Here is a 25,058-nt window from a genome sequence, read left to right on the forward strand (position 1 = left end):
GTTCCTCCCGAAGCTTCCCCACCGCCACACCTGCCACGCGGGGAGGCTGGATGTGATCGCCAGGAGGGCACACCCCACACGGCCTCACTAGGTGGGAGGGACGCTGGGCAGGTGGCCCTGGGTGGCTGCCTGCCCTCACAGGGCCGGTGACCAGCAGGGTCAGGACCTCGCTCCAGGCGTCTGGCTCCCGGCGCAGGCAGGGTTCGGTCCTCAGCCCCCCTGCCGCAGTCCAGCACTCTGAACTTGTCTCCATTTCCCTCACTCAGGCTTTCTCCTACCGGGTGTCCTGATGGGTGTCCATCCTTCCATTGTCTCTCACGTCATCCCTGTTGGTCTTAATTCCTTCTTCACTGAGTCACAGCTCGCAGTGCAGACAGCACATTTTCATTGACTGCCGACTACTCGCTGACTGCAGGGCGGCGTCTCGTTTCTAGCAGGGGCTGGTAGTTGGTGTGTTTCCTGGTCCCTGTCTCCAACCACGCCCCCATCATTCCCCTCACCCCCTCATTAAAACAGCCGTGAAACCAATGAACCCTGAGCCATTGGCCTGGCTGGTGCTTCTGAGGCATCTTCACATGGCAGGCTCCTTGGGTCTGGGGCTATAAGACACGGTCACCCGGTCCCTTCCCGGGGGCCCTCGGGGCCCCTCCTGCTAGCTCTCCCGCGTTTCAGACGGGCCCGGGGTGCCGGTGTGTTGGTTCTTTCGGGAGCACGTGTAAAGCACGGTCATGAGCAGGGCTGCCCCGCCAGCATCCCTGCCCCTGGTCGCCAGCGACACAGCTGCCCGTCCCAGGGACCTGCCAGGCCTGACCTTTCTCCTCCTGTGCCTCCTCTCGTTGGGTGAAGGTTCGGCGCCGTCTTCCTGTGGGACAGCGGCTCCTCCGTGGGCGAGATCACGGGCCACAACAAGGTCATCAACAGCGTGGACATCAAGCAGAGCCGGCCGTACCGCCTGGCGACCGGCAGCGACGACAACTGCGCCGCCTTCTTCGAGGGGCCGCCGTTCAAGTTCAAGTTCACGATCGGCGTAAGTGGGCTTCTCCGCAGGGTGGTTTTAGGGGAGCTTTGTGGCTTGTGCGTGAAGCCAGCGGAACCTGGACCTGTTAGGTGCTGGTGGCAGAAGGTCATGCGTGCACAGCGTTCGTGCCAGATTGGCTGGGTGATGGTTCCAGCACTTGGGGGTGGGCAGGGAGTGGGTTCACCCTGGGACCGTGTGTGTACTGGGCGGGGGGCACATCTGACCAGGCGAGTGTCCCGGCCCGGAGGTACCCTGTTAGGGGAGCCCAGGCCCGAGGCAGCCTGCCCTCTGGTTGTGCCAGTGTGAGGCCCACTGAGCCACCAGCATGGCAGAGGAGCTGAGCTCCAGGGATGTCTGGGTCTGTTCCCTCCGGCGCCTCCTGGGAGATGGATGAGGGCAGGGTCATGCCGGTAAGGTGACACGTGGGGAGCAGAGTTGGGTGCTCTCCTGTGGGGTGTGCTCTAAATGCCGAGTGGAACCACACAGCCTGCTGGCATGAATGACTGCAGGGCTTCGGTCCCCGCAGCTTTGCCCGTGGGCCCGACCCTCTCAGCCTCACTTGATCCATCTGCAAGATGGGCATGGGACACGGGCGTGAGAGCATTTTAGCCATGGAGTTGCGCTGTGCATAGCGCCCTGCCCGGGTCCAGAGCAGCCCACGAGGCTCATTTCCCGCCTGGGGGTCTGAGGCTGGAATATAGAAGGATGGGCACCACCTGGGGACGGCCCACCGGTGAGTCTTGGGGCGGTCATGGTTCCGAACCTGTCTTCCCAGCGTCTCTTGTGAAAACACTGCAAGGCCCTCAGCCCTGGTGCTGGAGGTGGACGTGACCTTGCTGAGCTGCAGAGTGGAGGACACTCGGCCCTTTACGGCCGGCTATGTCCCATGGAGGTGGCTGAGCTGGGCTTGGCCAAGGTCCGGGGACGAGTCCAGAATGTTAGTGGCTTGCTGAGGAGTCCTATGAATTATGATGATGATGCAGTGAGTCATGAACAGCGGGCAGGGCGTGGCTGGACGGTGGTGAGGGTTCTTGGCGGGCCCCTGGGGTGTCCCGGGGACAGGACCCAGGCTGTGGGCAGCATTTCTGGACACGGATCTCGGCCCGGCTGCAGAGGGGCTTCTACAGGTTCGCTGTTGGTGGTGAAGCGGGGTCAGTTTTATCCCAGGGCCCCCGAGCAGGGTCTCTGGCTGGCTGCCTGGGAGGCACAGTGGGTGTGGCTCCTCTGCCCTTCAAGGTGGATGACCTGGAGTCCCCCCGACCCCCCCAGCACCTCCCAGAGGCTGGCCCCCGGGGCTGCTGGTCAGGGTGGGGTGGTGTTCAAGGTCATGTTTCCTGAGCGGGATAAGGTGCTCTGGAGCACGGATGAGTCATGCTGAGTCAAGTAGCTGGGCTCCCTGCGCGGTGCCCAGCGGAGGAAGGAGGGGAGGTTTCCGTGGCAACCAGAGACTTTCCCAGCTCATTCCCGTGGAGCTAGCCCGCCCAGCTCCCCACGCCCCGCACACACGCTGTTTGTTTTTACTTGGCTGAGCTATGGGTGGGCAGGGCTCCTTTCTATCCACCCCCTGCCGGCCCCCTCAACCCACCCAAAGATTTACTTGCTCTTTGCAGATGTGGGTTAGACCCAGAAGCTCAGTGGGGGGGGGTAAGTGGAGCCAGGATTCTTTCCAGACTTGACCCGAGCCTGTGCTCCTCGCCTCTGCCAGTCTTCTCTCCGTAGTATGTGTCCATGCCATCGTACGTGTGCCTGATGAAATGATGGCTCACCTGGGGACCTGGCCGAAGGTTCTTCCCCTTTCCACACTCCTTTCTCATCTAGGAGCACCACCCTCGCCCCACGGCCCCGGCCAACATCTTCTCCAGGGTGGGCATGCAGCTTGTCCCCAGGTCTTCCTGTGTAAGGACCTAGCAGAGATCAGAAGGGGCTGTGGACCAAGAATGGGGTCCCTGGGTGGCAGCCCAGCACTGCAGCTGGCTAGTTCTGTGGCTGTCGGGCTGGCCCTGCCTCTGAGCCCGCCCTGGAAACAGGGTGAGGACAGCCCTCCTCCACGGCCCCCAGAGCTGTAGGGATGAAAGGAGAGGTGCTGGTGGACGTGTGAATGTCCATAAGGAGCTGTTGGGCTTCTGTTGGAAAAGATTCTAACAGGCCCAGTTGGCCTCGAACAGAAAGGACAGGAGGACGCTCAGGGTCCCCAACACCCTCCTAAATGCCTGCTAAGGGGCTGACGGCAAGATCAGCCTGTGACTGCTCTGTGTGTACCTGGCCTCAGCCCTCATGGCCCCAAAGTAAATCTGTAACGTGAGGGCCGCCCATTGGTCCATGTTCCAGCTCCTACCATCTTCCTCCTGTCCACGTTTAGGGCCGAGGGGTAAGGGGTGGGCATGAGGAGCCCAGCGGGGTCAAGTTCAAGTTGCTGCCTCAAAAAGGAGTAGCTGGTGTTCCGGATCAACTCCCAGGAGGCTTGGAGCCGGGTGGAAGGAGAGCAGTGTTACAGAACACGTGGGCTGGCCACCCACCCACCTGCCGGCCTAAGCACAGGGGTCCTGTTGTTTTTCCTTCTTGTTCAGAGTTTGTTTAAAACACCTTCTCCTGTTGGCAGAGCGAGAGCAGAGACAAAGCTGAGTCGTGCGCACCTGTAGCCAGACGCTCCAGGTTCCGGCCCGGCCCGGCGTCCGTCCTTGTTTGTCTGAACCTGAAACGGGCTGAGAGGCTGCAGGAGCATGCGGTGGAGGTGCTGAGATTCCAGTTCCCCCTGGAATTGACTCCAGCCCGCCCGGGAAGCGATGCCAGGGTCCAGGGACCAGCTGTGAGACAGAGGCTGTGGGCAGCAGTACCCCATGCCCAGGGCTTTAAGGTTCCTCTTCAAGGCCCTCAGGGTGGCCTGAAAAGAGGGCAGGTGGACCTTGCCCATCCCTGCCTCTCCCACGGGGCCTTCTTCCTGCTGAGGGCATCCCTGGGCTAGGTGCGTCTGGATGTGTGGTCACAGGCCCGCTAAGCATCGCTAGCTCACCCACCCGTCTGCACCTGGCCACCTGTGGCCTTGGTGAGTTTCCACGCTTCTCCAGCCTCTACCTCCTCCTCGGGCAGGTGGGCACTCCTGGAGCAGACACCTCTGTGACTGTGTCCACGGTCCGTTCCATAGTATGTGTGCCTGATGAAATGATGGCTCAGAGCAGGAAGCGTTGGGGCCTTCTCTGCCCAGGCCCGCTCGTTAGACTGTGGCCGTGTGGTCTGGGACTGGAAACTGCCCGCCGCGTCTCCCCAGGCCTCTGAGAGCAGAGCGCACCCTGGTGGACGCCTGGCCTCCCCGTCACCCAAGTGGGCTGCACAATCAGTCTGGCCCCTGGGTGTCTCACACATCACGCCATGGGAGGAGCTGCACTTCCTTCTAGAACCTTGGTCTTCACTGTAATTGCGAGCATCACCTTCCTAGACACATAAACTTTGAGCTTGAATGTGTGAGGTTTCTGGGCTGTTGTGGTTCCCGTGTCCTTACGGCAGGGCAGGAAACAGCTTTGCGTTCAAGTGCGTCTCAGGTGCCCGCCCTGCACTGGCCCTGGCCTGGGCACACAGCTGACCTGAGCGGTCCTTAGCCAGCACAGCCTCGTGCCAGCTTTTCAGAAAGCTGTGTGCGTGTCCATGGGGGTCATGCCGGAAGGTCAGTGGGGCAGGGGATGACCCAGCCAAGCTCCGTGGATGGTCAGTGGCCCAAGGAGGGTTTGAAGGAGCCTTTTCATTCTCCATCAGGTCCAGTGGTCACTCTGGGCAGGTCTGTGCAGGGCGACAGGAGAGGCGGGGGAGGAACGTGGTGCTGCCCCTCCAGGCACTTGGCAGAGGGACCTGACCTCGCAGAGGGAGAGGGAGCTGGGTTTGGGAGGGGGTGTGGGCTGAAGGGGGCAAGGCAGCCTTCCAGGTCAGGATGGACACCCACTCCTGGGGTGCTGACCACGGAGGCACCTGCTGCCCTCGGGGAGTGTGGGGGCAGTGGGCCTGGGCACCCAAGCTGTTTGGTCCCTGTGCAAGTCTGTGGTGCGGGAGCAGGGGCAAGTGACCCAGGGTTTCAGCGTGCAGGTAGGAGTCCCGCTGCAGCACCCCGCCGAGGCTGGTGAAGCCAGGGCGGGCTCTGGGACACCCGAGCTGACAGGCTGGTCAGCCGTGGAGCCCGGTGGCTTTGTGACCCCGTCAGTGACTGGATGCGGTGCATTACCTAATTACTGCTGGTGGCTCCCATCTCGGGTTTCTCAGTCGTGGGGGGAGGGGTGATGGGGGAGCAGTAATGATGGGGGGGATAATGATGGGTGTAATGACAGTGGGGGAGGTAATGATGGGGCACAGGTAATAACAGGGTGGGTGGGGGGTGATTAGAGTGGGGAGGTTCTTGGGAGTGTCCATTGACACTGCCCCAAGCAGAGCTCTGGCTTGGCTATGCCTGAGGCTGGGTGGGAGTGGGCCAGGCAGGACAGCCCCCTCCCCAGGGGCTGCAGGATGGTGCCGCCCCTCCAGGACTGTAGGGGGTCCGGGGCTCCAGAGCCCAGCTCTGTCTTCTGAACCCTCCGTGATGTTTCTCCCAGCCTGGTCCTTCTTTGTCCTCTGGCCTCCCCTCCCTGTGGAACCAGCTATTTTTAGCCCCTTTTTTTTTTTTTTTGGTTAATGCGCTGCTCACTGTTCCTCCCTTTAAATTGGCTATTTTCAGGAGCAGACATCAGTCTCCCGCTCATCTGGACTCTTGGCTCCAGTGGCAGGAAAAGCTGATGGGGAGACTTTCTACAGCCACAGCGCCTGGCCCCCAGGGGTGGGGGTGGGGGGACGTCTGACCCTTGCCCGGTAGCCTGCTTGGTTCAGGGGTGGGACAACAGATAACAGACAGGTCCACACGTGTGACATCCCTGTAGGGTTGGGGGTGTTGAGAGCGGCAGGCGGGCAGGGGAAGCCCCAGTGTCTGTGCTGACCTCTAAGCTGGGTGTGTAGGGAGGCTAGTCCTGTTTTTCAAGGAACCACGGTACCCGGGGTTGGACAAGCCGGCATTGCAGGGTGACCCAGGGTCCCCCTTGTTCATAGCGTGTTCCTCACGCCCCCCAGCATAGCCCCCCCGTTGGCCCCGTGGTCTGCTCCACCGCGGGGCGCTCTTGGTATGCCGGATCAGTCACAGGGACCCAGGGGGGCCGGCCCAGCCCCCTCCCTCACCCACCTCACCACCCAGGAACCCAGAACAGCAGGGTGGGGTCAGCCAGTAGAGGTGTGAATAAGAGGACCAGACGTGTGGGCAGGCGTGCAGAGCAGTGGTTGAGTCGCTTTTCCTTTGACCTCATGCAGGAGGAGCCGCGTCTGCCTGTCTGTCCTCCCATCCCCACGGGGTGATTCTGGGAGGACTGAGAGACGTCCTGAACCACCCCAGGAACACAGGCCAGTCGAGGCCCAGCAGGCTCCCTCGCAGCTCTGGGGATGGCAGGCCGCTGGCTGTGGGCCTGAGGAGTTAAGGATCTGACCCCCGGGCTCCCTGCCCGGCTGGCCTGCCTGCCTGCCTCCTGTCCAGGGCCGAGAGCCAGAGCTTACATGGGAAACTGGAGACCTGGGTTCCCAGAACCCTGGGCCGCTTGGGGCCTGGTTGTCCCCTAGGGAAAGAAGGGTACCTGAGGCTCCCCAGGGGGTCTCAAGGTGGTAGGGTGACTATGAGCCATGGTCGTGGGGAAGGGCAGTCAGAGGGCCCAGTTGGGAAAGTTCATTCATCTTGATGGATCGCAAGCCTGCAGGGAGATAGCTGTCCTACACCTAACTCAGAACACTAGCCTGAGAGCTGGAAAAGTTGGCCTGAGAAGCAGGGTAAGTGGACATGATAAAGGAAAAAGGCAACACAGGCTACCCTGGGACAGGGTGGGGAGGGTGGGCGTAACCTAGTCTCTGCCCCCATCTTCACGTTGAGAGAGCCAGTTCCTAGGCAGGTCAATAAGTCTGGGGGTCCCCAAGGAGAGAGGGGTCTGGAATTCTCAAGGAAGAAAGGACAAACTTTTTCCCCTCTACATTCCTTAGGATTATGTAACAATAATGTATCCTGCTTGAGGACCGTTTCTGGAAGAAACCTTCTGGCTAATCCTGTTATCTTAAAATGTAAATCATGGGAGTGAGTCTAGTAAGGTCTTTATAGCCTCCAGACATTGTTTTGATTCACTGTAGTTGGAGAAGGAAATGGCAACCCACTCCAGTGTTCTTGCCTGGAGAATCCCAGGGACGGTGGAGCCTGGTGGGCTGCCATCTCTGGGGTCACATAGAGTCGGACACGACTGAAGTGACTTAGCAGCAGCAGCAGCAGTAACTGGTTAAAAGTATATAACTCCGTTGCTAACACTAGTGAGGGGGCACGCTTTCTGCCCCTTTTGATGTCTATGTCAGAAGCTTTCTCTATTTCTTTTATATTTTGATAAAACTCTATTACACGAAAGCTCTCGAGCGATCAAGCCTCGTCTCTGGCCCTGGATTCAATTCTTCTCCTCCGGAGGCCAAGAATCTCAGCATCTTCTGTGGTTCAGCAACAACCTTTCAACGTGGTGCCCCAGTGTCTGCGCTGAGTCCAGATTTCCCTCTCCCCACGAGGACCCCCGTGGTGTTGGGTCAGGGCCTGCCCACCCTCCAGGGCGTCACCTCACCTTGACTACACGCATAAAGACCCTGTTTCCAGTGAGGTCACGTTCACAGGTCCTGGGATTTCAAGCCACCCATAAACTTTATACACGAGAACGTGCAACTCCTTCCAGCCCAGCACCTCAGGCTTTAGAGCCGTCGGTGGTTTCCCTCAGCAGGGGCCGGTGATTTGCGTTGAGTCGAATGGCTTTTCCTGCAGGTAGAGCATCTGTGGCCAAGGGTGCAGGTGACCCCGTGCACCTTTAGGAGAACTGACAACACCTGTCGCTTCGTGCGTGCTTGCAGGGGGCAGGGCGCGGGCTGTGGATTGGTGGCTTATGGGGTTTTCAAAGGATCACTCTGACGCAGACCCTTCTTGACCCAAGAAAGAACGACTTCATTTACTCTTTCAGGTAATGGAATTACCCCTGGAGGTCACATCTCCTCAGACTCTTATCGCCAGGAAGGTCATCACCACTGTTTAATTTCTTTGAAACCTCAGTTCGTTCAGCAAATGCTCAGATGAGCGCCTGCTGTGTGCTGGGCTCCAGGCCAGGCTCCGGGAACTCAGAAACAAGGCCTCACAGTTTAGCCTCACTCAGCATAGGGGTTCTGAGCTTGAGTGGACTTCAGAGTCGGAGGGAGGGTAGCATTTCTGTCTGCAGAGGTCAGGGAGCATGTACTCACAAAGGAGGGAGGCCTGGCAGGCAGAGACGGGCCCGGCTGAGGCAGGGGGCTGAGCCAGACCTCCCGGCGTGTCTGCTCAGGGCTCCTGCCGAGCTTGGAGGGCTCCCGTGGACTGGCATTCGCATGCATGGTGGTCGTGGGCCTCAGAGCTCGTGGAGAGCTTTCCCGAGCTGCCTGTCCCTGGATAACCGTCCCGTTTCCTGCAGGACCACGGCCGCTTCGTCAACTGCGTGCGATTCTCTCCCGACGGGAACAGATTTGCCACGGCCAGTGCCGACGGCCAGGTGAGGTCTAGGACCTGTGAGGTGGGACGGCAGGGGGGTGGTTCGATCATCTCTTGGGCCTATGGTTGTTGGGAACAGACAGACTCAGTAAAGCTGGTCTCAGTGGGCAGCTCCCTCCCTCCCTCCTCCCAGGATGTGACTCCATCTGATGCTGTGTCCTCAAAGTGTGATAACCCCATCTCTCTGTCGGTCTCCTTTTAAAGGAGCTCGAAATTCATCCAGTTTTGATGAATTCCTGTAAAGTCACAGTTGCCAACCCTCTTCATGGTGAAGCGGAGATGAGTGGGAGGAGCTCAGTCAATGTGCTGACAGCTGGGTGTGCACACACATATACGTGACCCACATGTTTGTATTTCCTGAAAGATATTCATCTATGACGGGAAGACGGGAGAGAAAGTGTGTGCGCTGGGAGGAAGCAAGGCTCACGACGGCGGCATTTACGCTGTGAGTATGGGCCCATGTTCACGGCTTGCTCTGTGGTTGTCAAGCCTGTCTGCTTTTGTCATCATCCGTATGCATGTTGAAGTTGGAGGCTTGAGATGAGGGGTCAGAAGTGGGGGTGCTGGCAAAGACCTTCAAGGTCAACGCGGGACAGGGTGCCGTGGCCTGCAGAAGCCCGTGGCCAGGATGCTCGTCCCGTCCTTACCCTACGTGTCCCAGCACCTCCTGGGCTGTCATCCCTGCTGAGACACCAGGGCTGCCCCAGTGTCTGAATCTCTTCCCCCTGTGGAATGCTCTGACCCGTGACCACCATTCGTTTGAATAGATCAGCTGGAGTCCTGATAGCACCCACTTGCTCTCTGCTTCCGGAGACAAAACCTCGAAAATCTGGGACGTCAACGTGAACTCGGTCGTCAACACGTTTACCATGGGCTCCAACGTCCTGGACCAGCAACTAGGCTGCTTGTGGCAGAAGGACCACCTCCTCAGCATCTCCCTGTCCGGCTACATCAACTACCTGGACAAAAACAACCCCAGCAAACCCCTGCGGGTCATCAAGGTAAGGCCGGGCCGCAGAGCAGCTCAGCCTGCAAGGGCTGGCTGGAGGGGAGGTGGGCGTCCGACCAGAGAAGGGGCAGCTGAGGCGAGGTGGAGGCCCAGTGGAACGGCAGGACGTGGGTTGCTTTGGGGATGTGAGTTTAGCAGAGAAGAGAGGCCAGGCGTCAAGTTCCCCCTGAGCTGCTGTGAAAGCTGGGCGTTCAGGGCCGTGGCCCTCGCGCCTGCTCTTGTGACTCGTTTGTCCCGAGGGGCTCAGCCTTCCTCAGTTAGGAGCCCACCGGCTGTGTCCCCTGCATTAGGCAGGACCAGGAAGATGCTGAGCCCCGAGACGAGGCATGTGGCAGGGTGTGGCCACAGTTGTGGGGGGCCCAGCTGGCCTTGGAGCTTGACCGGGACGATGTGCAGGGTGTGAACGTGAGAATGAGTCGGGAGGCACTTGTCCTGTGTGGTTAGGGCAGGGAGTGGTGGGGAGTGGGGACGTGGAGGCGGATGTGGACTTGGAGAAGCCCGTGGAGCCCTGAGGGGCAGAGGCCCGAGGTGTGGGCAGCAGGGAGCGCTAGTGCGGGGCAGTGGGGAGGATCCCCCTTCCCTGCCTCCCGTCCTCATCTCATCGGGATCACTCACCCAGGCCAGCTGGCCACCAGCATCTGCCCCGAGTGTCCCGTCTGGGTGGGGCCATGCCTTCTCCCTCTCTCAGCCCTGGGGATAGTGGCGTCTCAGGAAATCGCAGCCAGACTGGGAACTCCTGTGTCCTGGGGCCCCGCTCTGACCCACCCCCCGCCCCCTGCCCACTGCGGGCCTGCTTCTGCTGCGGGGTGAGTGCTCAGGGTTGGCCTCACCTACCCTGGCGGCCTTGGGTGAGCCGTGTTCTCAAGGGAGGGTCTCCATAGCGCGGCTTCAAGAGGCTCCCCATCCTGGGGCTTAACCCCAGCACCTCCTCACGCCCTGCTCACTCAGCTGCTTTAGGGCCATGCAGACAGGCTCCAGGAGGCGCATGGGCCCTGCGGCCTGGGTGTAGGCCTGGCTGGGATTACTCCCCGCGGGCCCAGTCCCTCCCGCAGTCAGTGGGCTGCCTGGCCCTGCAGCGTGTGTGCACCCCACAGTCTGTGAGGTGGCGACTTTCGTGGGCTCGGGCTCCTGAGGACCATGCCCACAAGGCGGGTGCCAGGCCAGGCCGTCAGCCTCCTTAGACCTCGTGTGGCTAGTTCGTGAATCCCGAGGGCTGTTTGGTGCCAACGTCGGGCTGTGGGTGAGCCCAGGAACAGGCTGGAGTTAAATCAGCTCCTCTCAGCACGTTCAGGTCATCTGGAAGTTTCCATAAAGGGCTTGATGCCTGGCCAGCCCCATCGGGATATAGTCAGAGACCATAGGAAGCTCTTAGGGGCTGGTACTTTTAAGATGCACCCAGGTGATCCTGTGGCTCGAGCTGGAAGCTACATCAGAATCGAATCACCTGAGCGGGCCCGCTTGTTAGAACACGGCAGCTGGGCGGCTCCCAGTGCTCACAGCATTCATCTGTGGGGCACGGGAGAGCCCCGGTGCTCACAGGCTCCTGGCAAGGCTGCGTGCTGCCCCAGAGGGGGCGGGCCAAGTCCCCAGGCATCCTGCTGCTCACAGGTTCTCTCTGGGTCCCCAGGCTGCGTGGGGCGAGACTCCCGGTGAGGTCAAGGGTGGTCTGAGGGCCATGCGTTTAAGTAGAAGGCCTGGTGGGTCGCTGCCCTGTGGGAAGGATTCAGGGTCCATGAGAACTACGTGTACCTTATCTCTGATGATACACGTCACATCGTGGCAACAGTCAGCCGTGCTCAGAGGGCTCCGGCTGCATCTGAGGAGGAAAAGGGCTGTGATTAAACCCCATCTCTTAGGTTCTTTCCATCCCAGGAGCAGTTAGTTCAGTTCAGTTCAATCACTAGTCGTATCCAACTCTTTGTGACCCCATGGACTGCAGCATGCCAGGCCTCCCTGTCCATCACCAACTCCCGGAGTCTACTCAAACTCATGTCCATTGAGTCGGTGACGCCATCCAGGCATCTCATCCTCTGTTGTCCCCTTCTCCTCCCACCTTCAATCTTTCCCAGCATCAGGGTCTTTTCAGATGAGTCAGTTCTTCACATCAGGTAGCCAAATATTGGGGTTTGAGTTTCAGCATCAGTCCTTCCAATGAATATTCAGGACTTATTTCCTTTAAGATTGACTGGTTGGATCTCCTTGCAGTCCAAGGGACTCTCAGGAGTCTTCTCCAACACCACAGTTAAAAAGCATCACTTCTTTGGTGCTCAGCTTTCTTTATAGTCCGACTCTCACATCCATACATGACTACTGGAAAAACCAAAGCTTTGACTAGATGGACCTTTGTTGGCAAAGTAATGTCTCTGCTTTTTAGTACACACATGTGATGTGTGGCAACAGTGATGCTCAGAGGGCCCCAGCTACATCTGAGGAAAGGAAAGAGCTGTGATTAAACCCCACCTCTTAGGTTCTTTCCATCCCAGAAGCAGTTAGAAAGGGAGGTTAAATGCCCCCTTTCGAAGCAGGCGTCTGGTTGTAGATGAGTTGCCGATCAGGGAGGGATCATTGCCCTGGGACTGCCCTGGTTGTGGGGGTCACAGCCCTGGTTGGGGGAGGGGGCTCAGGAGAGAAGAATCCTCCCAAGCCTGGGGCGGCAGCTGGAGCCATAAGCTGTGTCTCTGGGTGGAGACTCTGGGCCATCCAGTGGCCTTGGGGTTCTGCTTCTGCGAGGGTTGGGCCCCCAGTACTGTTCCTTCACCTTCCTGGAGACCCAGCCCCAGGTGGGGGCTTGTCCTCCGTGGCTGGGGAGGTGAGGGCGGCTCCCTGGGTCAGTCTGCACAGACCTGGGCGCTCTGCTGGGGCTCCTGCTAGACCCCTGTCCTCCACACAGGTCAGGGTTAAGTGCCTGGGTGGGGAGGGACCCAGATGTCAAGGGGATGGGTCAGCCGGGGGTGGTGTTTCAGGCCCACAAGGGCAGTGGCCTCTCCCTGGGGATTAGCCGGCGGCAGCAAGCCTTTGACAGTTACCGGCTGGACGCCGGCGTGTCCTCAGCTCACCCCGCCCATCTGTCTCCTCCGCAGGGTCACAGCAAATCCATCCAGTGCCTGACGGTGCATAAAAACGGCGGCAAGTCTTACATCTACTCTGGGAGCCACGACGGACACATTAATATCCTTTGACTCACAGCGCTGGCTCCTCGGGCCCTGGCAGGAGAGATGGGAGCTTCCTGTTCTCACGGGGCCATGGGCCAGGTGGCGGCCACGCGGCTCCTCTGCCCAGTCCTGGCCACCGAGAGGTGGCCCAGTCCACACTTGGGCCCTCCAGCTCCGGGTCATAGCCTTGACCCGATGACTCACTCGCTGTGTGGCCTCAAGGGGTTGGTTGCTGAACTTCCCCTGTTTGTGACCTGGTCCCAGCCTCACGCCTCACGAGCAGCAGAATCCACGTGCGTTATGATCTAGAAGGACTTAGAGCGTTTTAGGGGGTAGTTCCCTTGTCTTAAAAACGGGAAAAGTGAAGCTCAGACACCTTTGAGTGGCTTCCACTTGGCGACAGCAGAGCTGGGCAGAGCCCACGCCCCGTCCCCTGGCGTGGGGTTTTGGGGTCCCCCCGAGACGTTCCCGGCAGCCCTTCCAGCCCCTCCCTCTAGGATGGCCAGTGTTGGAGGGGTGGTCTGCAAGGCCTGGCTCGGCGAGGCATCGTGGCCGCGTGAGAGGCCTGCCCTTGGGCCGCCCAGCCCCTGGTCCGTGGCTGCCTTGCCCCTGGAGGGGCTTCCCAGGCCCTGCGCTTCCCCCCACCTCCGTGAGCCTGCCTTGTCTGCAGGGTTCCCTCCTGGGAACAGTCCCCGAGGGAGGAGGGCAGAGGTCCCCCTCCACTCCATCAAAACAGAAGAGGATACGATTGGGGTCCTGCCCAGTGTCCCCCAACTCCAGGCACCATGCCCTCCTGCCTGCTCGTCCCCGGCCCGGGCACCCCGAGCAGACGGTCCACACCCTGGCGCCCAGCTGGGTTAGCCTGGGACCAGTTGCCGGGTGGCACCTGGGCGCCCATCAGCCAGTCCTCACGGCACAGCCCGCCTCCCACTGAAGGTGCTGGACTGGACAGCAGGCAAGAGAGAGCGAGGGGGTCGGGGGGCATCGGCCCAGGTACGCGGGGTCCCCGCATGGCTTCCTTCTGGGCCCCCTCGGACAGAGGCACCGCTGCATTGTGGCAGGGCAGCGCCATCCTGCCACCTGCCCGGTTCTCGTTCTCGAGACGGGTGGACTCTCCCGCTGGGTGCCCTCTTGCTGGTTGATCACAACGTCCGCTCCCTGAAATTGGGAGCTGAATGTGCACGAAGAGGTTCACTCGGCCGGGTGCCCACCGTCCCATCCCTAACGTGCTGCCCGGGATGGGGCATGGGCCGTGGCCTCCCCAGGGTGGGCACACACCACATCCTGTAGCCAGGCTCTTCCTTAACCCCCTGCCCCACATTACTGGGATTCCGAGACGGGGGAGAACGACTCGTTTGCCGGGAAGGGCCACACGAACCAGGTGTCGCGGATGACCGTGGATGAGCACGGGCAGCTGGTGAGCTGCAGCATGGATGACACGGTGCGGTACACCAGCCTCACCCTGCGGGACTACAGGTGAGAGCTGCCGGGGCCGAACGCGACCCCTGCCGCCAGCCCGTCGGTGGTGGGGTCGCCCTCGGGGGCCCATGCTGCTGCCGCCGCCCCGAGGCCCAGCTGACCAACGCACCCAGGGCAGAGCCACGGGCTGCTGACCGTGCCGCAGGGGCCCCTTCACCCCGCCTGGGAGGCACCACGCTCAGCTCAGTTCTGTGGCGTTTTCCTCCATTGACCGTTCATTAAGAAGTGGTTTGTGTGTGCAGATTTTTCTGGGGTGTGTCTTTGTAGTTTTAACCAAAAGTGCTAAGTCCCTCAGTCGTGTCCAACTCTTTGCAACCCCATGGACTAGCCCGCCAGGCTCCTCTGTCCGTGGGATTCTCCAGGCAAGAATACTGGAGTGGGTTGCCATGTCCTTCTCCATTAACCAAAAGTAAAGGTGACAATTTTCATCCATCCCATTAGAAGTACCAGTTTTATACATATATATTTTTTTTTCTTTTTTAAATTACATTGTGGAGGAGACTGTACATTGTGGAGGAGACAGGTTGTGGCCATGGAAGAATGGGAAAGTGAAAGTGCTAGTCACTCAGTTGTATCCAACTCTTTGAGATGCTATAGACTGTAGCCCGCCAGGCTCCTCCGTCCATGGGGGTTCTGCAGGCAAGAATACTGGAGTGGGTTGCCATGTCCTCCTCCAGGGGAATCTTCCCGACCCAGGGATTGAACCTGGGTCTCCTGCATTGCAGGAGGATCCTTCACCATCTGAGCCAGATTCTTTGGGAGGTTAGGACCAGAACTGAATTCTGTCTGAACCCAGGGAGTGCCAGCCAGGGTGTCTGGCCGGCGCACGTGGGGCCTGACCCAGGGCAGGGCATCAGTGGGGGCGGCCCTCAGTGCATATGCGGGAAGTGCTCCTTTCACCTCGTCTCACCACCCGCACCCCTCGTCCCAGCCCCCCATCTCAACTCTGTCTCTCTCCTAGAGTCGGGGAGTCTTTCCTCCTTCCCTCCAGTGTCTGTTCTGCAAAGGCTCCTTCGGCCGCGATCGGGCGGAATTCCCACCCGTCACCGAGCGTCTCCTGAGTGTGTGTCTGTGCCTGCCCTGCACCCCTGGACACTAACGCGTCCTTCTCTCCACAGCGGACAGGGAGTCGTGAAACTGGACGTCCAGCCGAAGTGCTTGGCGGTCGGCCCCGGGGGCTACACCGTGGTCGTGTGCATTGGCCAGGTACGGCTCCCACCCGGGTCTCACCAGAAGGCCCGGGCTGACACTGCGCAGTACCTGCTCCTCACGTCCGTCCACAGCCGTCCACCCCGTCTTTACCGAGAGCTCTCCTGCACGTGCTGAGGGCCTCCCACGTGTTCACTGAGTCCTCAGCAGCACCATCAGTTAGGCTGGCGTCATCCCCACCTCACAGGCGGGGAAACCGAGGCACAGAGGCTAAGATGCCCCAGGGCTGCGTCCGGCAAAGGGCAAAGCTGGGATTTGAACCTGGGCAGCCTGGTCAGAGCCCACACTCGAGGGTCGGATGCCCTGCAGGGGGTGGTCCCTCAGCCCTGCGGCCCCCGAGAGGCACAGCCAGTGTGGCTGTATCCATGCATTGCAGACCCCGGCCCTGCAGCGCTTGGCGCTGTGTGACTTGGGGCGTTTCCCTCACCCTCTGAGCTTTAGTTTTCTCGTCTCTTGCGGCTCACAGGGAGGGTTGCAAGGAAGTATACAGCAGGCTATTGGTACCACCTCCGCGAGTGAGGAGGCTGAGAGTGACTGTGCCTCCCGCCCCTAGGCCCTGTGATGGTGGAGGGTGGCACCTGGACCTTCGTGGGGTCTGCTCTTCCAGCCCTGGCAGCCTGGGTTCTCATTTAGGGTGGTGTAGGTCTGTCTCTTCATGCCATTTCTTGAAATTTCCGGAACACACCGCCCTTGACTGAGACCCAGGCCTGACCCACTTTATCCAGGATGCCGCTCTGCAGCAGACGCCGTCTGTCGGCAGGGCTGAGCGTCCCAGCGTGCAGGTTGGAGGAGGCAGGTGCAACGGAGCCCCTGTTGGCACGAGTGACAAACCCGCTCCAGAGAGCTGTCTTTCGGATCCACCACCCCTCCTCTGTCCTGGGAGCTTAATTGCTTCAGGGAACGTGGATTCCTGTGTGTCCTAGATAACACAGCCCTCCTGCCAAGCAATTACGGCAGACAGCGGGGTGGCCAGTGGGGGTGCATGAGGAATTGAGAGCTGGGAGCGCCGAAGCAAGTGTGGGAAAGACTGGACGTGGCCTTTCTAGAAGGTCACACCGCGAAGAGCTCATGGGTTCGGGGAAGAGCTGCTCGAGGCTCTGCTTAGAAGGGACTTGTGGGTACAGGGTCTAGTCCTGGGTCCCCAGTTTCCCAGGAGTCCATGGCCCATGGGATCAGGTGTGATGACTGCCCTGTTGCATTCTGTTGTTCCCCTGCTTCTCTCGGGCATCCTGACCAGAACTCCCCGCGGCCGGTCATGGGGTCTGCAGACTGTGCTGGAGGGGCCCACGGTTCTCGGTCAGGGAGCAGTCACATTCAGGGCTCGCCTCTGAGACTAGAACCAGAGTCTGGACAAAGGCCCCCGTCTCTGTCGGGTGCAGGGCAGTGAGGGCGCTTCCTGAGTTGGGCTGACGGCGCGGGTGAATGTTTGTCCAGGTGCGTTTTCAGTAGCAGGTTTTAGGGAGGGTGCTGCCACCCATTGACTGGGCTTCTTCCCCTACTCCACCCCACAGCAGAGTCCACAACACACCCCGAGGGTGACAGTGGGGGGCTGCCTGCCCCCGGGACTGCTGGTGGCTTGAGCCGGGATCAGATGGGGTCAAGCCAGAGCTGTCACAGATGGAGGCCACACTGTTGGGACAGTCCAGTGAATTAGAACCAGGACAGGCAGCAAGGGGTGGGTGGGGGTGGGGACAGAGGAGGGTTACCGTATCGGGGGGCCCTGGGCCGTGTGCAGAGGGTGGGAGACGCAGCATGGTGGCCAAGGCAAGGCTTTGAGGTCTCGCGGCCCATGTGTGGGTCCCCGCTCGGCTCTGAGAGCCACAGGGCTTGCACCTCGTTTGCTTCTATATTGACGGAAGGTGACGCTGCCACCCCAGGGACCTGCAGGGCGCGTGGCTCACACGAGGCGGGCTCCAGCGGCTGGTTTTGTTTGCTTTTTATGAGACACTTCGTTTACTCTGAGCCCTGAATTCCATCCTGAGGCTGTCTAGGCACCGCTGGGTTTTTAACCCTGGGAACCCAAGGCTCAGGACGGTTCATGAGCCATGTGTGTCCATCCCCTGCCCCTCCACCCCTGCCAACCCCCGTCCCGGGCAGCAGGTGACTGAGCCAGGATCAAGTCCCGTCTGTGTCGGCAGAGCCCTTCTGTAGGGCCTGGACCCCTGGGCGCTCAGCCCCGCCTGCTGACTCTGTCCTGCCCTGGCAAACAGGAGGGAACTGAGGCAGGAGCTGGCTGGGGCAGGACGAGGGAGTGGGGTGTGTCGTGGGTGCCTCCAGGCTGCTTAGCCGTGAGCCGTCTGTCCTGTCCTCCCCTCGCTGCTGGGCCTGGGGACAGACAGAGAGCCTCCATGGACCCAGATTCCCAGCGCTGCTGCCTGCCCACTGGAGTCAGGGCTGGGTTTCCTTTCTGTCGGGGGTGGGGGGGCCTCCAGCACTGTCCCTGGGCTCTGGGGACTCACTGTGACGTTGCTAGCTGTTTTACACACCATGGTCGAGGTTGCAAAGGATGTTTCTTTGGACAGACCTGAAAGGCCAGAACTTCGAAGTCTGGCCGGTCCTGTTCATTCTGGTGTCGGATTAGAGGCTCACGGCTGCCACGCGCTGTGTCTTCTTGAACCCGGGACCACTCTGCTCAGCAGAGCTCGGGCATCACGCCCGACAGTGTGTAGTTGGAGGAAGTCGAGTTCAGAAGCAGCGGACGGCTTACACAGATGTCCGTGCGGGTGGTGGGGACGGCATCATTGATGCTGATGAGGGAGTAACACCGGGGGCCACGGGGCGTGTCCCGCCCCCCAACCCCCAGACGGGGCCTGGGCCGTCTGTCCCCGGCCTCTGCTCTAACCGCTGTCTGTGTGTTTCCCAGATCGTCCTGCTGAAGGACCAGAGGAAGTGCTTCAGCATCGACAACCCCGACTACGAGCCCGAAGTAGTGGCTGTGCACCCGGGCGGTGAGACCGTGGCCGTCGGGGGCGCAGTAAGGCCCTGTCCCCACACCCTCTGCCTTAGGGTCTTTGAGTGATCTGGGGAAGGGCGGTCAGGGCTGTGTGGGTGCCAGGCTATCTCCTGCCTCCCAAGTGAGAGTCTCCCTGGGCTGCCCGCCCCCCCAGGAGACCAGGGTCCCCAGCAGTGAGCGGGCTGTGCTGGGGGCACAGGGCAGGGAAGCCCTCAGCCTGGCCATCAGTCCTGGGGGCAGTTGGGGGAGCCTTGTGGGCGCAGGGAGGGGACAGGGGATCCCTCACACCTGTGCAGTGCAGCGCCCGCCAGAGGGCTTCAGTTTCCCCAAGTCTTGACTTGCTGTCATCATCCGCTCCTTTCCCTCACCTCCTGGCCCCTGAAGAGAAGTGCGTGGACCCCGCAAGGGTGGGACGTTTGCTAGGAGAGGGGCCTGGTGCCCGAGGGGATCTGCCGGGCTGGTGAGGGGCATGGGATACGGGGCACAGGGCAGATGGTGAGGCTGGGCGCACGGTCAGGTTGGACGAGGGGCCTTCACTGGAGACCTGACGCCTGTGTAGGTGCTTCTCAGAGCTCGGCCTGCGGACACCTGACCGGAACCTACTAGAAGTTTTGTAAAAAAGGCAGTTTCATGAGTGCCCAAACACCCAGATCACAATGGGCGGGCGAGGCTGGGATCCACAGTTTAATGTGATTGTAAGATCTTTAACCTCTCTTCATGTAATTCTGCCCACTATGCTGAGCCAGCCACCAGAGCTGCGGCTGGGTTGTAGCACGTGTCCTCTGGCGCCTGGGGACGAAGGGGTAGCTCTCCTGGCACCTGAGCTGGCACGTGGCCAAGCCGGGCAGCAGTCGGCGGGGAGGAAGAGCACTGCTTCTCACGGATACTCGGGCCCCTCCGCCAGGAGGAAGGGCATCGGGAGAGTGTTGGGGGGATGGGTGGGGCGGGGCGGGTGCACGTGTTGTCTGTGGGCATGTGCACCCAGGTCAGGGGAGTGACCCACCGCCCCTCTGTCCTCCCGCAGGACGGGAATGTCCGCCTCTACTCCATCCTGGGCACCACGCTGAAGGACGAGGGCAAGCTCCTGGAGGCCAAGGGCCCCGTGACCGACCTGGCGTTTTCCCACGACGGCGCCTTCCTCGCCGTGTGCGACGCCAGCAAAGTGGTCACGGTCTTCAGCGTTGCCGACGGCTACTCGGTGAGTGGTTGGGCCCCCCCACCCTGGCCCACACCAGGCAGCACAGACGGCAGGAAGGGTCCACAGCCTCTCTCTCTGGTCATCACTGACGGGTGGATGCACAGGACACGTGGTTTTGCTGCTCCGGGAGCGTGAATGATGTGGGCCAAGGAGACTTCCCCTGTCATGTGGCAGTTTGTGGGATCATAGCAAAGTTACCCAAAAGTTAGGGGCCTGAGTGGGAGCGAGGCTGCTGTGAAATCGGGCCAGTAGGTTCACCTCGGAGGTATAGCTCAGTGACTCCTGGGACCTTCTCTGTCAAAGAGCTTAAGCTAGGTTTTTTTTCTTGGATCTCATTGCCGCTTAAAGTTTTGCCAAGTGTGAGTGCGGGTCGTCCCAACGTGGCCTTGCACTCGGGGTGGGGGTCCCTGGGCAGTAGATGGGTGAAAGAGGACCTCAGAAACCCATCCGGCCCTGAGTAGGACAGCCCATGGCACTGGCCTGGGAGGCCTGAGACAGCCTCAGACCTGTTTGACAAGAGACTGCACTCCGGAGGGCTCCGGTCACCCTCTGGGTGTGAGGAAGCTGGTGTGATTGAACTGCAGAGCAGATGGGGGGGCGGGGAGTCCCTCCAGGCCCCCCCACCAAGCCAACCTCTCCCCAACCCCACCTCCAACCCTTAGGATAGCTTTGAAATTTATAGCCGAGTCCAAAGAATTTGCCACCTAGATTCTACCATTACCATTTTACTGTGTCACGTTACCCATCTAGTAATCTAATTTTTTAGTGCATTTAAGTGTACATTTTGCTATTAAGTATATCAGCCCACATATTAACTAGAGTTTAGTGGTTTCTTAGTTTTATTTTTGGCTGTAAAATTTACATGTAATGAAGGATGAATGAGAACATAAGTATACACTCATACTTTGTGTACTCCTGAGGCCCACACCTCCGTCAACATAAAGAACATTTCACCTCCCAGGAGGTTCCTTCCACCTGAGTAGCACATTTATCAAATCCTGCATTTATCGCGTCTTAAGTGATTTCGTTTGCATATACCAAGTTCACAGCATGCTGAGTAATAAGCAGAGTAGACTCAACAAAAAATGGAAGAGGTCACTTGAAAATCACAGCTAATCTAGGAATTAAGAACAAGGTGGAATACTCGAAGTAAAAGCGTTCCTTTAGTTAGAGAGCGTTGACTTTCTGTCCACATTGACCCGTTTGGTAAGACAGTGGCTCGAGGCTGGGACACGCTGTGGACAGACGTCTGCCTGCAGACCACACTCCAGGGCAGTGGCGCATGTCTGGGGGGCAATCACTTCCTCCGTCCATACACGCACAGGGCCCGGTCCATGCCAAGCAGGGCCTTCTCGCGCTTTCCACTCCTGCTTTTCTGACTGTCCGCTCCCTAGGGCAGAGAGCTCTGCAGGTGAGTGGGCACACGTGGCCCATGTGTACATGCTAGGAGGACAGCCCCAGGGTCCCAGGGTCCTGGGAGGGGCGTGGTGGCTGCTGCTTGACCTCGGGCTGCCCTTTCTGGGCCTTTGAGCACTGGGCACCCTGGGGGTGTTAGGAGGGGTTGGTGGGTTGGTGAGAAGCCTGACCCTCATGATGGTTGGATGAGACGATGCCCACTCACTCTGGCCCAGACTCCGACCTGCCACCTATTTTCAATTCACATCCAGGAGAACAATGTTTTCTATGGACATCATGCAAAGATCGTCTGCCTGGCCTGGTCTCCAGACAACGAGCACTTTGCCTCAGGCGGCATGGACATGATGGTGTACGTGTGGACCCTGAGTGACCCTGAGACCAGGGTTAAGATCCAAGGTGATGCTCCTGCCCACCTCAGCTCCCCGACCAGCTCTTGAGAAGCATCCCTAGGGCCCGAGGGTCCCTTCTGTGCTTTTGGGGAAGTGGCCCCCTCGGGAGGCCTGGCCGTCCAGGAAACATCTCTGCTGGTCTAGGCAAACATGCAGAGGACACCCGTGTGCCCAGCGTCCATCCAGGACAGATCTCAGTCCTCCTGTTCCCATCTCCCCACCTCCCGCCACCTCTTCTAGGCTCTGGTCCCTTTCCCCACAGGGAGCCTTTTATGTTGGATATAAATGGAATCCTCTACTATTCAAAAAAGTTCTATGTCAGCCTCCCCGCCCACCCCCCCTCAAGAGCTCTTTCTCAGGTGGTGGTGGGGGAGGGACAGCGGTGGGCTGTCCCCCACACCCGTGGGGGTGGGCAGGCACGCTCCTGGTTGAGGATGGGAGTGGGGAGCAGGGCAGACTTAGGTCGGCCATCCTGGTCTCCGCAGGAAGCAGCGCTGGTTTTTTAGGAAGACTCAAGTTGAAGGTGCAGCAAGGAGCGCTCAGAATAGAGGGTGGGAAATCCAGTCCTTGGGTCTGGGCTGTGGCAGGGGGGCAGGTCGTAGGTCACTGAATATGCACTGGCCTGAGGTCAGGCTATTGTGTGCAGGGGTTCCCTAGCCTTGTATTCTCTGCCTTTTTATTCATTGTGACCTTGATCTTACCAGAATTAACACTGTAGTGTCTGTGTGTTGTCAGCATATTGTTGCCTTAGGCACAGAAAGACAGACTTGCACCCCTGGGGGGAGGGGCAGTTCCGCCTCCCCGCCCCCCCACCCCCCACCCCCCCATGGGCGGTTCGTGGTGGTCTGGACTCTGCTGGCACCAGGAAGCTGCCGCTGGGGGTGGCTGGCTGCAAATCACCAAGTGTCAGGGTCCCCCAGGGGTGGGTGGGGATGCTGAGGAGCCCGGCCACTGCCCCTCCCATCACCCAGACTCTTCCCCGCCGAGAAGAGGGCAAGGGGGTCTGGTTGAGCAGGAGGATTGTGTTGGGTTTCTCCTGCGACCCCTGCGGGTGATCTCGGCCCAGGAGATCCTGGGTCCCCGGTCCCCGTGGCCGCAGAGCTCAAAAGCTGCCTCCTCCTTCTCCCCAGATGCGCACCGGCTCCACCACGTGAGCAGCCTGGCCTGGCTGGATGAGCACACGCTGGTCACGACCTCACACGACGCCTCTGTCAAAGAGTGGACAATCGCCTACTGAGGAGCCCTCCTCACACAGACCGAATCAGGGACGCGGGGTGAACGCAGCTCCGCCTCTGTCACTCCTCTCTCTGCCCCGCCCCTGCCCCGCCTCCCGGGGAGGGGCCTCACCTCGGCCCCGCCCCACCCTGTCTCCCGGGGGCGGGGCCTCACCTCGTGCCCGCCCTCGGCCCCGCCCCCCGGGAGGGAGGGGCCCCGCCGCTCACCTGCCAGCTCGCTGGGCCGTCCTGTCTGTCCCAAGTTCTGAAAGCTTTAGACCCTGACCGTTTGCACATGGGAAATCAAGCGGGCACGTTCAACCACGTGTGGTGCCTGACTCAGACCCACCGCTTGCCGCCCAGAACATTCCAGAGGCAAAGCCTCCAAAGCACACAGACCCTCCCGAGGCTCCCGGGGGTCAGCCGCCCCTCGCGCTCCCCGCCTGCGCGCCCTTCCCGGTCTCTGTACCTGCGGGAAGGGGGCCGGCAGGGCCGATGCTGTAGAGCAGGTGGCGCTGCCTTCAGGCCGACGGGCGCACACGGAACTCCGCGTTTCACTGTCAGTTTTTGTGCTTGATTTGAGAATGGATCGTGGGTTTGTTTTCTTTTTTTCCAGTGTACCTTAATCCATGCCTGTCAGTGTTTACTGCGCTGCCTCCAAGGCCTTCGGATCCCCTGTTAGCGGGACGGGAGGCTCCCTGCTCACCAGTTCACTCTTGTGCTTTGATGTTTTTTCCTGTCTTTCGATCCTCCTCTGCCCTCGAGAGAACAGATTAATTTAAAAGGCAAAGATGAAGTCACTGTAAACTAACTCGTCCTCATTTACACCTTCCTTTTCTTTTCCAGTGCGGAAATTAAAATAAGTATATAAAGCACGGTGATTTGGAGTCTCTTTGCGTTTGTCGGAATCACTGGTAAAATGCTGGCTGAGAGCGGACCCTCCCCTTGCACTTGTGAGCGCTTTAAGAGATTAGACAGAGAAATAATTAAATATCTTTTCTCTTCACTGTGGGTCGCTGACTTTGTGTGGTGGGGACACGTGGAGGGGGGGCTGGAAAGCTACAGGGGACCCCATGGCCTGCAGGCTCGGGAGAGGACTCAGGAAGGCATGGAACCTCAAGATCCCCTCCTGCCCCAACTCCCCAGTACTGTGTGTCCTGGACCACCTCACTTCTCTGCGCCTGAATTTGTCTGTGAGCTGAAAGCATCGGACAGGTTGAGCTCAGTCCTACCTGACGCTCAAGTTCTGTGGCAGTTCGTGACCTTTCTGGTACTGCCTTGAGAAGTAAAAAATAGTATGCATTCCGATGTTGAAAAAAACTAAATTCCCAAGAGTTTAAATTAGTAATGGAAAGACTATCTTATTCTTGGCTAGAAAGACAGCATCGTAAAGACGTCTATAAATTTGTAGGCTCAATAAAAAATGTCCCCTTCTGTTCTCATTGCTTCTACAGTTCATGTACAAAAAGGAGCTAAAAGTGGAAGAGAAATGTTAGTCTATAATAACTGAAGTGAGGGTCACCAGAGGACACAAATACAGAACTGCTTTGTTCCAGTGTGAGTTTGGACTGGGGCCAGGTACCTTCACATCAGTGGGGAAGTGACTATTAAGTAAACTGGGTAAAACTGGCTAACAGCCTGAAAAGCAGAATTTTTTGCCTTGTCACCAGATGCAGACCCAAGGTCTAAAAGTAGATCCAAGTTTTGAATTTTAAACAACAGTTTTAAGAGTGCTGGAAGGAAAGATGCAATCTCATATGGTACACACAAGCCTGAGTGTTCCTAAGAATGACAAAAATAACGGTCAAGGAGAAAGTACTGGTACTGCATTGAAGGGGGGGGGGGGCGGGGGGGGCGGCGGTGGGCCGGAAACACCATAAAATGTTAAAATATGGCAAATGGCATCCATATTTTCAGCACATGCTACATAGCACTGAAGAAGCAGTTTAGTAAAGTTGATATCAGTTATTCCTTCATTTTAAAGTGAGAATATAATAACTGTGTGAGGTGAAAAATAAAGACTGTCTCCAGGGAACTAGGGAATCTAATCAGTGCCATCCCTGGATCATGTACTGTTGGGCAGTTTCCTCCACTTTGTCCCACTATCTGATGTGGAGGGAGGAAAGTTGGACCAGAAGTTAGGATGCCCAAGTTCCAGGTGCTTTTCTGTCACTTAGCAGCTGGGTAACTTTCACTTTCAGATCCCCTCCCTGGTTCTCAGTTTCTCCATGTGTTCATTCGTTTCTTTATTCAAAGACAGTTGTTTTCCTGAGCATGTCTATACTGCATTAGGTGCTGGAAGAAAAAAGGATTAAAAAGAATATCAGCTAATACTCTTCACTGGGGACCACATAAAGGGCAGGCAATGTGCTCTTCACCAGATAAAACAGAAGCCCCAGTTACATTTGAACCTCAGATAAGCAACACATCATTTTT

General features: G+C 59.0%; 1 protein-coding gene across 1 annotated transcript in view; it reads left to right on the top strand.

Moving 5' to 3' along the window:
• Nucleotides 1-23,497, top strand: part of WDR1 (WD repeat domain 1) — a 40,799-nt gene extending 17,302 nt beyond the window's left edge. Inside the window, exons 5-15 of the mRNA XM_061145515.1 lie at nt 847-1,027; nt 8,527-8,604; nt 8,968-9,048; nt 9,371-9,604; nt 12,693-12,785; nt 14,089-14,240; nt 15,362-15,449; nt 18,316-18,426; nt 19,430-19,603; nt 21,271-21,415; nt 22,539-23,497. Of these exons, the coding sequence (XP_061001498.1) occupies nt 847-1,027; nt 8,527-8,604; nt 8,968-9,048; nt 9,371-9,604; nt 12,693-12,785; nt 14,089-14,240; nt 15,362-15,449; nt 18,316-18,426; nt 19,430-19,603; nt 21,271-21,415; nt 22,539-22,645 (1,444 nt within the window). The 3' untranslated portion in view covers nt 22,646-23,497. The remainder of the gene's footprint in view (nt 1-846; nt 1,028-8,526; nt 8,605-8,967; nt 9,049-9,370; nt 9,605-12,692; nt 12,786-14,088; nt 14,241-15,361; nt 15,450-18,315; nt 18,427-19,429; nt 19,604-21,270; nt 21,416-22,538) is intronic.
• Nucleotides 23,498-25,058: the final 1,561 nt, after the last annotated feature.

The sequence above is a fragment of the Dama dama genome, chromosome 6, assembly GCF_033118175.1.
Source record: "Dama dama isolate Ldn47 chromosome 6, ASM3311817v1, whole genome shotgun sequence".
Classification (NCBI taxonomy): domain Eukaryota; kingdom Metazoa; phylum Chordata; class Mammalia; order Artiodactyla; family Cervidae; genus Dama; species Dama dama.